Raw genomic sequence first — 16630 nt, forward strand, 5'->3', positions numbered from 1 at the left:
AGCTCGCTTCCTTCCAAAACGGGCCCGCTCTGAGAAGATGGCGTCTGTGCCCTTACACCAACATCTCGCTGGTGATTAGTGGAACACCTCCTTCAGGGCCTTTGGGAGGGACAGGAGACACCTCGTGTCCATGTGTTAGCCTTGGACTGACTCCCACCCCCAGCTCCCGAAATCTCACTGAGCTCAGATGTAAGAGAAGCACAGAGCAGCTGGGTCAAGTCTTTGCATGAGCAAAGATGAAACCTTGGTGTGTGCAGCTATCTTTAAAGCCCAAAATGAAAGACTTGAAGAGCTCATTAGGCTCGTGAGTTCCTCCCAAGTCTTGAGTTCGTCTGACTCAACCCTTTGTCGGCTCTGATTGACAGCGCCGGCGCTGGGCAGCTAGCCTTCCCGTTTAGCCTGGTGCCACTCGTGTCGCTTGTAACAACAGAAGGTGAAACAATTAGGTCGTCTGCTAAACGCGGACGCCTGCCTGCTCCTCCATAGCCGGGACGTCCCCTGGCAGCCCTCTGACAGCACCGACCGGCGGAGCACCGAGCCGTCCCTCCTGCCCCTCACACGGGGCGCACAGGCCGCCGCGCTCCGCACCCCCCCGCGCTCCGCCGGCGGCCGGCGCGGCTGGGGCGAGCGGGCTCTGCTCCTCCGGCCGCGCCTCGCCGCGCCCAGGGGCTGCGGCCGAGGGCGGGCGGCTTCCCCCCCGCCAAGACCCCCGCGCCCGAGCGGCCTCTCCTCGCCGATCCCGGCGGGGTGGAAAGGGGGGGGGGGGGGGGAGCAGACCCGAGGGACGGCTCCCGGCGGGACGCTCCTCCCGGCCCGGGCGAGGGGCTTCCCGAACCCCCCCGGCGGGAGGTGAGGTGAGCCCGGCCGGAGAATCAATCAATCAATCAATCAGTCAATCCATCATGAAGCCCCGTGCTGTCCCCTCACCCTCGTCAGCAGGGAGGGGGTTGCAGCCCGCGGGTGCGGGTCCGGTCCGCTCTGCTGGGACCCCCGGGGGGAGGGCTAGGCGGGGGGGCTGTGGACCAGCACCGGTAGCAGAGCGACGGAGCGTCAGCCCCGGCTCCGTCCCCGTGTATTTTAGGTGTGTGTAGATAACACGTATGTTTGTAATCAAACCAACAACCGAGCTGGGAGCTCTGTAAATAGTTCCAGCCACAGCGGTACCCAAAGGAGGAGGGGGAAAAAAAAAAAAAAGAAATAAAAAGGAATATTTTTTTAATTTTTTCTCCTCCGGACACCCGAGTGACTCCGCGACTCGGCTTCTCACCAGCATCGCGTTCAGCTGGCAGCGAGGACCCTCCCCGGGCGGCGAGGAGGAGCGACTTCAGGGGGCTGGCGGAGGTGGAGTGCGGCGCGGCTCTCGCCTATAAGGAGGTGCCCGGCTCCCGGCCGCCGCTTCCCCGCCGCAGCTGGCAGGGGGAAGCTCGGCGGCGGCGGCCGGGGGAGCGGGCTTGGCTCGGCTCGGGCGCTGCCCCCGGCGCTCGGAGGAGGGCCCCTGGGCCGTTCCCCGCGCTCGGAGGAGGGTCCCTGGGCCCCCCCGCCCCGGCAGCGCCTGGGTGCTGGATGGAGTAAATGAGCGGAGGAGGAGGGAGCGCACGGAGGCGGAGAGGCGCTCGGAGACCGGGACCGGGGGAGACAGGCGGGCGGCTGGCTTCCCCCCGCCGGGGCTCGACATGGATTCCCGAGCCCCCTGGGGCTTCGCTCTGCTGCTCTTCAGTTTTTGGCGCCTGGGATTAACCGCAACAAATTGTGAGTCGCGGGAGCTGGAGGAGTTGCCTGGGGTTGGCGTGGGGGAGCGGGGGGAGGAAGAAATGGGGGGGGGGGAAAACTCCCTAAAAAGGGGGACGTTGCAGCGTGACCTCTAAGAAAGTTATCCCGGCTCCGGTGTGCCAGTGGAGCTCAGAAACGCGGAGCTGCGTCCGGGCGGAGGGGCTGCTCGCCGCCGTCCTGCCGGTGCGGCCGTGGAGGCGAACGGGGGCCGGCGGAGCCTGCAACCCGCCGCTCGCCGGCTCTGTCCCCCGGTTCCCTGCCCTGTCGCTGGCCGCCGTTCCTTGCGGCAGCCCGGCCTCCGCTGCCCGCCGCCGGCTGGGACGGGGCCGGCGATGCGCGCCTCTGCCCGGGTCGGGGGTTGGGGCTCTGCGGGCGGAGCGGCGGCACCGGGCATCTGCCCCCGGCCCGGCCCGGCGGGTGCCTTCGGTTTCCCCGGGCGCGGCTGGGTCCCGGGGCGCGCTCCCCCGCAGCATCCCGGTGGGACATGGCTGTTGGCTCCCTCCGCCTCGGGAGATCCCCTCCCGAGCGCCCCACGCACCGCTGCGGGAGGTGCCGGCGGGGACCAGGAGCCCCCCTCGCCGCCGGGCTCGGCGGTGCCGCGGCGGGCGGAGGAGGAGCCGCTCCGCTGAAGAGCGGAGCGGGGCGGGGAGGGGGCGGCCGATGCCGCAGGGCGCGGGGCCCCGCCGGGCGCGGCCTCCCCCGCGGGCGCGGCCCGTCGGGTGGCGCTGGGAGGGCGGCGGCCCCGGCGGGGCGCGACAGGCGCTAGAGGGCGCTGTTGCCCCGCCGGCGGCGCGAGGCCCCGCTCCGATCGCAGTCCAGGTCCCGCTCCCCGTCCCGCCGGGCCGAGATGTGTGGCCAGCACCGGCTTCCGCCCCTCCCCCCCCCCCCCCGGCCGCTTCCCGCCGCGCTGCCGCCAGCCAGACTTTTCCCTTTTTTTTTTTCCTTTTACTTTTTTAATTTCCAGTCAATTAAATTACGGTTAATATGTTTTAATAACGCTCGCGAATACTAAATGGCAGGCGATTTAAGGCTGAGGCTTGCCGTTACTGATGCAGTCATAAAGTTAATTCCTAACACTTAAAAAGAAACTCTGCGTTAATGAGTTTTACTATTTCACGGGTGACAGTTTAATTTCCCAGTGCCAATAAACATTTCCGTTGAATACACACTGCTTCCTAAATATTTAGGAGTCAATCTTTTTAAAGCATAATGATCAATGGTTTTATTATACTGTGCAGATTTTACTTATTCATCGAGCAATGAATTAGCATGGAATCAGCTGTAAGAGCTTTCCCAGGAGCGGAGTGAAGGAGCCTGTGCATCTGTAATAGCTACAAGTTCCCTAGAAACCTCGTTAGATTTGCGTGCGAGGATATCTGTGCGTGCACGGACCTCAATAATTGCATCCAGTATGAAAATTCATCACCTTCTTAAATAAATCATCTCCGTATGTTGGAGCTCAGGGAAGCTGAGCTCCCTTCCTCAGCGCTGGGCTGGAATATTGAATGTTATGTGTCTGTCAGTAGTATCCTGAAGTATATTTAAATAGCTATATAAAAGTGCTGTTGCTTTTAAGGATTACCGAGCTCCCAGGTGCCCAGTAAACTTTCCGAAAGGAGAAGTCACTAAATTCGGCAAAAGGGAACCTTCAGCGCAGGCCACTGTCAGGAGCTGAGGTCCTTCTGTTTGCAAGCCAAAGTGCAAATGGAAAAGCATTGCTTCTGTGCTTTCCTCGGTCTGAACAGTCTGCCCACAGGAACTGCGTTCAGATGCCTGTACTGGTACATTTACAGTGGCTTTAGCAGGCTGGTTTCTGACAGGTTTTGCAAACAAGAACAGAACTGGGGACAGTATTTACAGTGGAAAAGAAGTATGCTTCTGGGAAGAATGCAGCTTAGTTTTCTTCCTAATATCTAACATGGCTCTAACATAATTTGGGCGCTTTTTTCCTTGCTCCTAAATTAGGAAACTCTTAAAAATTATCCTCCTCTAACTTTTTTAGCTTCTGTAAAGTAAAAATCCTGAGTAAGTCAAAATCTTCCCCACCACTGAGATATTTGATTCCTATTTCCTCTTTGGTAATAGTTTTGAATTAAACAAAGAATTGCTAAAGAAACTGCTTTGAAACACAGCTACAGGCTAGGGGTCAGTAGACATCATTAGAAAGATCAAGATTACCAAATTCTAATAAAACATAAGAAATTCCTCCCACTTTGCTTTTTCCAATAATTTATTACATTAGGTAACTAGAGTGGCAATAGGATTTCTCCCCAGGGTGCTAATCACTAGAAAATGAATAAATAGTGATGTATGTAACATTGGAAATGGGTTGCATATGGTATCTGGGGGAACTGAAACTTCTACGTTTGTCAGGCAGACAAGAAGCCACATAGCCTTGCCCGTGGTGTAACAGATTAGTTGCCCTTTAGCAGCACATTCTGTGGTTTGGAAACCTTAGTAGCTTCGGTAAATCTAGATGTCCAGTTGTTGAATGCAATTTTTTTCTTTTGCTTTTTCATTTTTAAAGTTGGAGGGAGGGAGAAATGATGAAAATAAGGAAAGAGAAATGAATTTGTTTTCCCCCACCACTTCGACATAGCAGTTCAGGGCTAGTCTGCAGCAGTGGAAAAGAATTGCAGGAGCGTTCCTGGTTAGAGTTCCTCCACCTGATTTGGTGTTGTGCATCTTAGGAATTTTCCCTATTGTTATTCTACACATTATGCCCCTCTGCCTTTATATCTTTCTTGACTGACTTTTCCTCCCATGGCCAGAAAGATGCAGCAGATTAAAATGCCTCCTGGAGAAGTGGCACCTTCTAACTCCCTTTGCAGAAGTTATTCTCAGAAACGATGACATATTTGCTCTCCTGAACACAGCCTCCTCTTCCTCCCACAGAATCACTAGCATTTGTTATCCCAGTTCACTAGCACTTATCACCTGATCATGAGCCTTTCAAACCTTTCACTTAAACCCGGTCATGACTGTCAGTCAGAGCTGCAGAAATGAAGTGTGTGGTACAATCAGATCTCCTGTTGAACTTCTCATTGAAATATATGGTCAATGTGTGGTCTACTACTCTGCCGTAGATTTGGATGTGGCCTTACAGGAGAGTCTCCAATAACTCTATTCAGTTAAAAGGCAGGTCATGCATGTCTGTATTTCTATTTAGTTTGATAGAAATTTTTTGATAGAAAATTTTTTAGAAAAAAATTATCTTTTTGGATTTGAGGAAACCATACATTTTCTTGGTCAAGGAGACTTTCTTTTTAGGCAATAGAAGTGTTAACTGTGATTTTACTCTTCCTTTAGAGTGAATTAAATTGATGGTAACTGTGCAGGTGTCAGACAAGTGTAAGTGAAAACTTACAGGAGAAAATGTGACTCTGGATACTTGAGGCCATCCAGATCCGTAGGTGTATTTGGGATTTGTAACAGCAGGAATGAGACCTGCTGGGTCACCAGTGGTAAAGGCAAGAGGTCTGTTAACGAGTGACCTTTCTACCTATGTGGTCAGAAATGCTGAGTTTTGAAGAGATCTGCTGAAATAGAATATTGATCTTCTGATCGCAGTCTGTGGCTCATTTGCTTGCAGGCTGCGTAAAGTGGATCAGACACACATCTCTGGCTTTTCCTCTGGCTCCAGTACTTAAATATTCTTTGCAAGAGACTAGCATTCAGGCATGCTTTCCTCCTTTTAGCTCCATACAGGGAGAAAACCATATCCAAATGTTAGCTTTTTCATGCTTTCAGATGTGACAATAAAGAAATTATACAGAGCAATGAGATTTCCTGAGAGAAAGGCTGTGAATGAGATTCCTGCCATGACAAAGTCCAAGGGACCACTGCTGATCGGTGCCTCTCTTGCGTGTCTGTCGTTGTCTAGCATTCAATCAGTTTGACTCCACTAGCACTCCCTGGCTTTGAATCAGTCTTACAGGCAGTCTTTTCACGGACTGCAGTGGTCTTTGGATTCAGCACCCACTAGGCAGATGGCATTGCCAGCCCACAGGAATCTATCCAGGGTTATTATCATCTCAGTATCAAATACATTGTCTGCTTGGACAATTTTTCTTTCTTTTTTTTTTGCTCTTAATGTCATGCAAAAGCGGCAGGGTTTTACATATAAATTAACAGCAAGAACAAATTGTTTTCAAATGCCCTTGGTACATTTGTGTGAAGTGTAGACTTCAAGTGGAAAATATGGTGATTGGTGATTCTGGGTAGAGCAACACACTTTGCCAAGCTCCCCCAGCTCATGGCAAGTACAGGCTTCTGCCAGCGTCCTCAGTGAGTGTAGGACTGGTGAATGTTTTTTAATCACTATAATTATTCTTTTACCAATGGGAAACTGAGGCTGCGTATCATAAGTAAGCCTGGAGATAGATTCTCACATTGGTTGCACATTTAAGTATCTGAAATGAGTCCCTTGGGGTCACTTGAGTTGATCCCATATGGTATGATCATGTCCTGTGCTCTGTTGTTAGATTGTATCCATATTTGTATGGCTATATATAATAATTTCTAAATCCATGGATTGTTCCCCGTTTCCTCTTCCCCTCCCTTCCCTCCCTTTGCTGCGATTTGAAGCAACTGGAGTTCTGATAGCTGAATACTGAAATGAATAAGAATCCGAAGGCAGTGGGAGTATGGGATGACATTTATCTATTTTTAGCCCCCAAAATGCATTTTCAATAAATGTGACAGGTTTCAGCTCACTTGGAAAACTTGAATTACTGTGTTACCCCTCCTGCTCTGGAAGAGATGAGAATGGGAAAAACATAGACCTGCAGGTGTATCTGCCAGCATCGCACGCAACAGAGGCTCTCTGTGTGTGTCGGCTTTCCCTCAGCCTGCCAGCCTCTGGGGCCCTACCAAGCGTTCAGGGGAGTGACCTGCCTGTACAGGGCACCCAGCAACCTGCTGTGCTCTGCTTTTTTCATAAAATAAAGGATTCTGCTGGGTTTTTCCACCCCCAGAATTAGGGGAAAGATATTCTGGTCCTGTGGCATTCACTTTTTCAGACTGCTGCTGCCTTACTGGTACAAGGGACACGTTTGCATCAAGTCTGCAGGACGTGGTTCTTGCTGGACGCGTCTCTTCTGGCTCTGTGCGGAAAGGAAGGGTGCAAAAGGGAAAAGAACTGGTGGATCTGGATGAACGTTTTCTTTCTGCTGTCATTAAAGTGTCTTTAAGAGACATGGACTGGGTTTTTTTCAGTCTGAACTAAACTCCTTTTACTCAAACCAAGGAAGAGGGGAAGAGAATAGTATAATTCTGATGTAATAAAGGTTTAAAGTCACAGACAATTCTTGGAGGCTTTGAATGCATTGCTTGGTAAAGCAGGAAGCATCAGCAGACATTAACATGTCTCTGCAGAGTCAAACAAGAAATTTTTTGTGCACAGTGCTGGACTGATACAATTTAGAATTAATTTCCTTGTATTAATCTTGTCTCTGAATTTTTTAATTGCCCTGTGCAGATTCTTGTGGGCTGATAATGCCATCTGTTCCTTGGATCAGTGCAACTGACGATGTTTTAAATGATGAAAACAATACAATATAGAATCTGGGGGGGGGGGGGTTTGAAGAGATGCCAAAACATTGATTTATTTATTTTTAATTACCTGCTCTGTTAAGCAGTTAAAAAAAAAATTGGTAGTTCATAGTGTGGTAATCTAACTGCCATTCTAAATAGATACACAGAAAATATTTCAGATTTTAGCTGATATTTGCTACAAAAATAAAATAGAGTAACTTAGTAAAAGAGAGAGCATGAAGCCATTTGTAAATGTCATGAAGGATCTTGCCTGATCTATATTCCAGGAGAAGAAACCTAATTTTTCTGTCTGTGTTTTGCCCCTGCATGATACTAGGTCTTTCTCTACATTCTTACAAACATATGCTGGAACTCGGATAACTTTGTCCGTTTTCTACAGGAGTTTGTACTTGGGCATTATCAACACAGGTTCTGAATAAAGCAGTGGAAGTCTGTATGAACCTACCTATTTACAATACTGAACGGGTATTAGAGTGCTAGTTGGTTCAATTATTATCGTATTTTGTAACCTGTGAATTAAAAGCCTGCGGAGTCAATTTTTTGAATGTACAATTGTAGTACTTTAACAGAAAATAAGATACAGAGCTCAGAGAGACAAAGCAGTCTTCTAGGTAATGGTAGCTTTTATTTTATCCAGTGTTTCTCTACCATAATAAAGACCTCACCAGTGTTCAACCTCTCAGTCTCTAGTGCAGCCCCAGAGATCTCAGCCTGCATAGACACTGAGTAGCCCCAAACACCAGAAGTGTGCTACAGCCGGGGCAACAGGGTGCCATGAGTTTGTGGGCATCTGTGATAAAAAGATTTCTTTCTTCCATGACAGAAGTTGTATGTGAAAATAGTTTATGGAAGAGAGATGCTTGTTCTACTCTTTTTCAGGCACTGTATGTGTATTCGAAGACTCTTTCCTGGCTAAGAAGGCGGCTTCAGTGTTAGAAAGAAATGTCAAGGAATGATTCACGTGGCAAAAGCAGCGCTAGTGCCTGAGTCTCCTGTATCAGTGGCAGCATACCGGCATAATTTTTGTCCTCATCCTATGCACACATCAAAGCAGGGAGAGGAGACAGGCTTGGAATCAGACCCCTGTGTGGTGGTGTGTTGCCGATGGGAGGAGGCTTCTAGTGAACCAGGGTGCAAATGGATTTTTAAGTGGACTGGTAGATTTTTCCCTCAGTTTGAGTCTAATTGAAACTTGCTTTGGATAATAGCAGCTCAGTGATTTCTGTTTTGTCATGAATGGTGATTACCTAAGTAAATAAATTTAACATCCATCAACATCACTGTGATTCAAGATCTGGAGGTTACTTCAGCTCCAGGATTGTGCTGGTGTGCTTGTGTTGGGCCAGGGAAGTCCAGATTCCTGCCTACAGAGACTGGTTATCGACGAGTTGGATGTAGGTGCTAGAAGTTTGCTGGGAAGAGTCTCTGATTCCCTCCTGCCATAGTCAACATCAGACACATTACGCCAGTGATTAGCTTGTAACATGCCAACACTCTTCCCATGCTGGACAGCACAACTCCAAATTTGAGGTTAAGGGATATTTTTAATGAGCATCACCGTTATACAGATTCGTAAGAGCAATAACAAGGAAAAGCTAACTTTGTAATTGCTCGTTCAATGCCATTCCAGACTATAAAAGGTTTTCAATGGCTGGTGTTAATGCAGTATTTTCCAAACTGTTAATTGTCTGGGATCTGTGTGATCTTTATGGGATGAAAATGCATAGAGTTGCAGTGGGACAGGCTGCACTCCTTTCAGCCTGGCACCCAGAAATACTCAAAAGATATTCAGCAACACCCACAGCAGTAGAAACTGCAAAGAATCACTATGGTATCATTCTGGGGAATGCTTCCCTTTTGACATTGGTAATTAGAGTTTAGCATAGAGCTTCAATGCATGAAACAGAATGGTATTCAATACTAACCATTGTGGCACAGCAGGAATTGGACTGGAAAGAAAATAAATGTTTTCATTCTCTGTTTTATTGTGTGTATTGAGAAGGATTGAGTGGTGGCCCTTAGGAATTCTGGGGCATAAATTTTTCTTCTAAAACTATTCAGTGCACTGTGTTGCCAATATAGTAGTAAATAATAATAATTTTGAAATGGGTAGAATCCTCTCTTTGTTCCCAGCTGGGCAATAAGGAATTGATAAATGCTGTACTGCTTGGGTAAGAATTGCCAGGTTCCATTTACTTATGCTGTAAATGGTGAGGCATTGTTCCTGGATGGCAATGGTTCTTCACTGATGACAGCTCATCAGCAGTCCAGGAACAGAGACAAATACCTTGTGATCTGTGCCACCAGTGACGTAGCTGTAGTCATTCTTGTATTAGTTCAGTGATGTCTCTGCATGTTTGGGCCTAAATTGCCCCCAGTTCTGATGGAGATGTGTATTGGGTTTGTGTGGCAAGGTTTTGATAGTGGAGGGGCTACAGGGATGGCTTTTGTGAGAAGCTGCTGGAAGCTCACCCCATGTCTGATGGAGCCAGTGCCACCTGGTCCCAAGACAGACCTGCTGCTGGCCAAGGCCAAGCCCATCAGCAACTGTGGTAGCACCTCTGTGGTAACATAGTTAAGAAGCAGGGTGCGGGGTGGAGGGAAACCTGCACAATTGCAGCAGGAGAGAGGAGTGAGACTATGTGAGAGAAACAACCCTGCAGGCACCAAGGTTGATAGAGAAGGAGGGGGAGGAGGTGCTCTAGGGGCTGGAGCAGAGATTTTCTCCTGCAGCCTGTGGAGAAGACCATGGAGAGGCAGACTGTGTCCCTGCAGCCCATGGAGGTCCACAGTGGAGCAGATCTCCACCTGCAGCCCATGGAGGACCCCATGCCAGAGCAGGTGGATGTGCCTGAAGGAGGCTGTGACCCCATGAGGAGCTCATGCTGGAGCAGGCTCCTGCCAGGACCTGTGGCCCTGTGGAGAGAGGAGCCCAGGCTGGAGCAGGTTTGCTGGCAGGGCTTGTGACCCCGTGGGGGACCCACACTGGAGCAGCCTGTTCCTAAAGGGCTGCACCCTGTGGAAGGGACCCACGCTGGGGCAGTTCATGAAGAACTGCAGCCCATGGGAAGGACTCAGGTTGAAGAAGTTCATGGAGAACTGTCTACCATGGGAGGGACCCCACACTGGAGCAGTGGAAGAGTGTGAGGAGTCGTCCTCCTGAAGAGGAAGGAGTGGCAGATACAACGTGTGACGAACTGACCACAATCCCCATTTCCCTGTGCCACTTGCAGGGAGGAGGTAGAGAAATTGGAAGTGAAGTTGAGCCTGGGAAGAAGGGAGGGGTGGGGGGAAGGTGTGTTTAAGAATTTCTTTGATTTCTCTTTATCCTGCTCTGATTTGATTGGTAATAAATTAAATTAATTTTCCCCAAGTCGAGACTGGTTTTGCCCGTGATGGTAATTTAGTGATCTTTCTCTGTCCTAATATTGACCCACAAGCTTTTTGTTGTCTTTTCTTTTCCCTCTCCAGCTGAGGAGGGGAAGTGATAGAACAGCTTTGGTGGGCACCTGGCATCCAGCCAGGGTCAACCCACCACAGGATGCTATGAGCCATTGCTCTCTGCCCTCCTAGGTCATAAAAACAAACTACCATTAATAAGGCTGTTTTCTTCCTTCCCTCCACATGAATTTATCACTGGAGCAGGAGGGGAAATGGCTTTTTTTTTTTTTTTTTTACTGGAGAGTATCTGGTATGTCTATAAAATTATGCATAACGGAAGGAGCAGGAGATGGGAGTCTGTTCTCGTAGGGAAAGAGAGGAGGATACAAAGTATCTTCTCCCAGTTTCCTATTACTAGTGGCAGCTTCCTAATGTACTCAATGAGGAGGTCTGAAGTAATGGTCCAAGTGAGTCATCAGTCAACCATTAGGACTACTGTATTCATTTGTAGTAATCAGAATTGATTTATGAATAGGACAAAAGAGACTAAATATGCTATGAAAATGCGTGTTGTAGGTTTTTTTTCCCCAATGAATAATTCATCCTCTGCTAGTATCCATGAAAACAAAAACACTGTGAATGTAAGAACCCATTAAAAAAGTTAATCCCACAAATGGCTGAACACAGAGAAAATCAGCTTTTGTTTTAAAAGGTAGATTTACTCAAATCTTCTCTAATTTGATTTGCCAGTGGGGTGTAATTTAAGTCAAACAAGTTAGCAGCATTACTTGCTATATGAAGGCCTAAATATTTAATAGGTTATGAGAAAAGCCTGCCCCACAGGACAACGAGCTAAGGAGAACTCATTCTCCACAGCGCAGAGGGTAAGCTAAACCCAACAGAAAGAGCAAGCAAGATGGAGAGGGAGCTTCTGTTCACAGAATAAGGTCCTCTAAAACTGGCCCTGGGAGCACTTGTAGTGCACCTGCTATTTTAAATAATCCTGAGGAAGCTACCTCTATGAGTAACACCAGTGACTTTTTAGTAGCTGTAAGGATTTGTGGTCTTCCCATGGTCTCTCCGTGTCTGTGAAGGTACCTGCAGTGAACCTCTCCTAGCCAGAGCGCATGCTCTGGAACATGCTGGATACTGCGTTCCCAGATAACCCCAGCGGACATCTACCCACCTGCTCCTGGACAGAGGGGAAGCTTCGGTGCCTCTGCGGGGGCTGATGCTTCAGTCAAACTAACATATTTTGTCTAAAGCTACCTACGAAATCTCTGAAATAATAGAATATGAACTTGGATGTATTGGATGCTCTGCGGGCACTTTACCTGTAGGGTGCCCTACCCTTGGTGCAACTGCTTATGTGGACATTAAACAGCAGCAGAGAGAAAGGAGAAGAGAAGCCTTGCACAGAAAGAACAGCACTGTTGGATTTCTTCCTACCTGTCTCAAAAAATTCAGAGGCGTTGGTTTGTTTTGTTTTATGATTTTTTTTTTTAAATTTTGTATCAAAATAGTTTGCATTTAAATTTTAGAAGAAGAACCTCCTTCAGCAACTCCTAGCAACATTAAACAGCTATGGCATTTTTCACAGAGACTGTTTGTTTGGAAAAGAAAATGAAAATTTGATGAATTTCAATCACATGTAGCTTACAGCATTCAAATATTTATGGATTATCAAATTCCCTTTTCCCAGCTCTGCTGCTTAAGTGCAGAGCTCATCTTATATGTAATATTAATTCTCATTATTCTTGGGCAGTTAGTCACTGAATTCTTATGCAGACTCAGTTCATCTAGGACCTGGTCTAAACTTCCTGAGAATGAAGGGAATGACTTGTACTTGAATTTCAGATCATCTTTTCCTCAGAAGTCAGTTCATCCAGTTTGTAAATCCTTGTTATTGTTCTCCTGTGAAGTTTATTCTCATTAAAACCTGTCTGGCAGTGTGTGCAATACAAGATGTGTTTGCACCTGTCAGTACGAAGAACTATAGATTTTCTGGATGGTTGCTGCTCCTTTTGAGTACATCACATGAGAGTGCATTGGCCTGCTCTTTTGTCATATTCTATGCCAACCTTGTATTCAACTTCTTGACGATATAAGAAGTTAAAGTTGCACACCCTGTAGCATTCTTTTTCGTATTTTTTACCAACAGTTGTTCTGTTTCCTGGGTCCTCCTGTCCTGTTGAGTTGAGTCAAGGTGAATACTAGGCACTATAACACAAAGAATTACATTGTGATCATTTTTTACAAGCATTACAGAAAACACTTAAAATTTTCTGACAAGCTGACAGTCTAAGGACATTCCTGGTTGTTTGTCTTCCAGGCAGGTATGAGCTCACATAGCCGATGCTCCCAGGTGGACAGATGAAAGCTTGTTTTCCAGCCTGGAAAACCTGTAGCTAGCTTTTTGTTAGTAGCATTAGGTATGTGAGGTTGCTCATGAAGATGTACGAAAGTCTGCATAGATACCTTTAAAAAAAAAAAAAACAAAAAAAAAAAAAACCAAACCAAAAAACCCACAGTTTTTCCCGTCCCTGTGCTCTAAAGAAATGCATTGAGTCACTTCCTTCTGGCCCAGTTTCCTGGTGAAGAGCTACTGCATGGTTTCTCTAGGAAAGCCATCAAAGAATTGAAGAGTTTGGCTCTGCCATTCATGTCAAGCATATAGGCCAGAACCAGGCGTCATGGGGAGGAAAGGATGAACTGAATCGGGCTGAAAGCTAGTATTGTCAGTCATTCCCGAGTTCCAAATTTCCTTGAAATGACTAACATGAGACACTTTAACTATAACGTTAGATTTCTTTGCAAATTATAAACTCTTCTCTTCTTGAAATCCGCATCTGGTAGCTGGTACTGTTCCCTGGGGCCTCTCCAGAGAGGCTGCGCATGAGTCGGCGTAGTCTATTGACTGCATCCTTATGAGTTTGGATTACAGTCTCCTTTACACACCCACATTCATCAGTGAGCATTTGCAAAAGCCTAAGCTGTTTTTCAGATAAGCAATGAAGATGTGCTTTTCATCTGTACTTTTGCTCAGGAGCTGCAGTTGGCTTTGTTAGGCAAGTTCAACCAATCTCAAAGAGGTGGCCTATGTTCTTGAGACCTCGGCAGAATAGATAGAAAAAAAGAGCTTCTTACTATATCGTAAGTCATTTTCTACTTTAGTTTATGGGAAGAGGTATTGACATCCACGAGTCATCCTGTTTGACAGTAAATAGATGTTATTTCACTTGCTCTGACAGGCTTGATCCAAACCCCACCAATTCTGTCATTGGGTCTGGACATAATGACTTGTGTGAATTAAATAAGGAGGTTCTGATTTGACAGGCTTTCTCTGATTACAAGCACACTGTGAGTCAGAGCTACAACAGCAGATTTTCCTCCTACCCTCTTCAGCCTTCTGCCCCCCCCCCCCCCCCAGTAGCATCTCATTTATAGTGCCTGTTTTTTGCAACTTCATCTAATTAGCACAGGCACTGGGGTCAGCATTCTAACACCTGACAGACTTTACAAGGGAACACCACAATTACAAGTGCAATTATCTGTTTTTCTGCTGCACTGAAAAATGTAGCATATGAAAATTAACATAAAAACCTTAAGTGTTAGGATGAAAGTGTGGGCGTTTGGGGAGAGGCACTGCCTTCAAATTTGAAAGGCCTGGGTTTGATTCTTGACTTTTCGAAAGTTTTCCTGGGCACCATTAGGCGATGTGTTTAATTGCTTTGAGCTTGAGTTTACCTGGTTTATCTCATTCGGGCTAAACGTTCATCTCTCCTAGCGCATACAGATTTATGCCTAACAGCAGAGGTTAGAGAAAGAGGCCGTTTTGCTCGGCAGTAACTTTATATAAGTAATAATGCTATTGGCACACTCCTTTTAGAAGTACTGATTGCATCAACAAATAATGGAGTCTTTAAACTATGTTGATTGTGCTGGCTCTCCTTGGTGACTTCCATAGGGGTCTATATGCAGCAAATTCAGGATCTTTGTGTAAATCTACAGTTATGTAATCTTCAGTGTGAGAGCTACGGGCTGGCTGACTATGAGCCAGAAAAACAAAGTGGAGGGTTTTTTGAGCATTGTGCCCTTCAAGTTATTTCTGTATGGCACGTGGGTAGAGCTAACTTGCATTTCACTACAAGAGCATGTAAGTGCACTGAGTTGCCTGCACTGGTGCTTAAATTGTGTAATGGAAATGGTGCATTCATATTAAGTTAAAGAATAATAACCAATTAAATATGGCTATAAAGTACCGTCCTGAGATAGCCAAAGGAACTGCACAAGAGAAGGGTTATTCCCTTTTATTTCTTACATTAAGGAAAACTATAATCTTAGCTTAGAGGAAATTTAAAGCAAATCTATAAAGTCATGTTCAAGCTAAGCTTTGTAAATTCAAAGACAGGCACTTAATTCAGTGTTCAGGCAGGGAGAAAAACAGTTCACAGCTGGAAATGCCTGTTCTTCTCTTCCACGAGATGCACAGAGAAGGATAATTGATTCAGACTCCTTCAGGATAGGAATGAGTTTTCTGTGTTAGTCTGAAGCGCAAGGTCTTCATCCTAGTAGGAGGATCTTTTCATGCCAGTGATGATAACAGTGGAGTCTCTGCTCTGGAGACTACATATGAATGCATCTTCTGCTTTTTCAGCATATTTGTAAGTGTGTCACTGACTGGTGGCAGTCCTTGATGTCTTTGAGGAAATGGCTAGTTTGATGAGAACAGCCAGACCATTCTAGTCTGAGACTAGTAAAACTATCCTTCTCCCCTTAAAGAAGGAAAAGTTTTTTTGGGCTAGCCCTTAACTAAGACATAGGAAACTCACTAAGCTGGTGTTGAAGCTAGCAAAGTTTAGCATCTTAGATATCCACAATCTATGCATACCTGTAGATTTTCCTCAACTAGGAAGTAATGGTGATAGAAAAATCCTCCTCCTTCCTATGTCCGTAACCTACTTTGGAGTGTAAATAGATGAAAGAAGTTGGGAGTCATTCATGATACTCCAGAGCACTACATTAATCAAGAAGTCCATTTATTTCATTGAGGCTGTTCTTGTATGAAGCAAGTACCAAAGAGAAAGTCTGAGGCTAGTACTAGTATGTTTAAAGCCAAACGCGACCAGATGATTGTCTCTCCTCTATGATAGTTTTGTCAGAGTGGTTAAAAACTGCTTCCTGTAACATTCTTACACATACTGGCAAATAAATCTTATGCTCATCCTTAATGCAAGTATTATGAATAAGCAGCACATAACACACAGCCTCACTTCTTTCACTGAAGTGACCAAGAAGATCAAAACAAAGTGAAACAGTCATCAGCTATGCAAATGAACAAGGCTTAGAGGGAATCTGCCTATTTTAAGTCAGTAATTTGATGGGTTGTTTTTTTGATTAAGGTTCCCTGGGGGGAAGGAAAGATTTAATTAAAAAGACATTCAAGGGGAATTCAGAATAATACATCATGTCTATTTTATCTCTGCCAGAGCCTTGGAAAATTGGTGACTGCTGATGGGACAGGTTGAGGGACAAACAGGAAAGAAATAGGACTATCTCCTTTGTGAGTCTGGGTCTGCCCATCTGCATTTACTATTTTCAGTCTTCTCCCTCCTGATAGCAATAGAGTCAGCAGTGGCTGCTCTTCCCTGCTGTTCTTCCCCAGCTTTGTCCTTTATTTCTTTTTTCTAGTTAGAGCAATTTCGTTTGCACCAACTTGTCAGAGACCTGGGATCTGGCACGCTGCAACATCGAGCTACCTTGGTGCTGTGGTACCATTTCACCTAGATTAAAACCTGAGTCCCTCAGATATTGAAATGCTGGTAGAATCAGGTGTCTGTCAAATAAGTAAATTAATAGAAAAGACCTTGCTGAATACAGAAGAGCACTGGTATTTTACAGGTCAGTAAAAATTTGTCTTGGA

At 46.4% G+C, this 16630-nt stretch overlaps 1 protein-coding gene across 2 annotated transcripts in view; it reads left to right on the forward strand.

Annotated features, from left to right (window-relative positions):
* Positions 1-1387: 1387 nt before the first annotated feature.
* CNTNAP5 (contactin associated protein family member 5) overlaps positions 1388-16630 on the forward strand; it is a 349771-nt gene continuing 334528 nt past the window's right edge. For both annotated transcript variants that reach the window (XM_075430021.1, XM_075430019.1), the window contains exon 1: positions 1388-1749. In XM_075430021.1, the coding sequence (XP_075286136.1) occupies positions 1674-1749 (76 nt within the window). In that variant the 5' untranslated portion in view covers positions 1388-1673. The remainder of the gene's footprint in view (positions 1750-16630) is intronic.

The sequence above is a fragment of the Opisthocomus hoazin genome, chromosome 9 (genome assembly GCF_030867145.1).
Source record: "Opisthocomus hoazin isolate bOpiHoa1 chromosome 9, bOpiHoa1.hap1, whole genome shotgun sequence".
NCBI classification, from domain to species: domain Eukaryota; kingdom Metazoa; phylum Chordata; class Aves; order Opisthocomiformes; family Opisthocomidae; genus Opisthocomus; species Opisthocomus hoazin.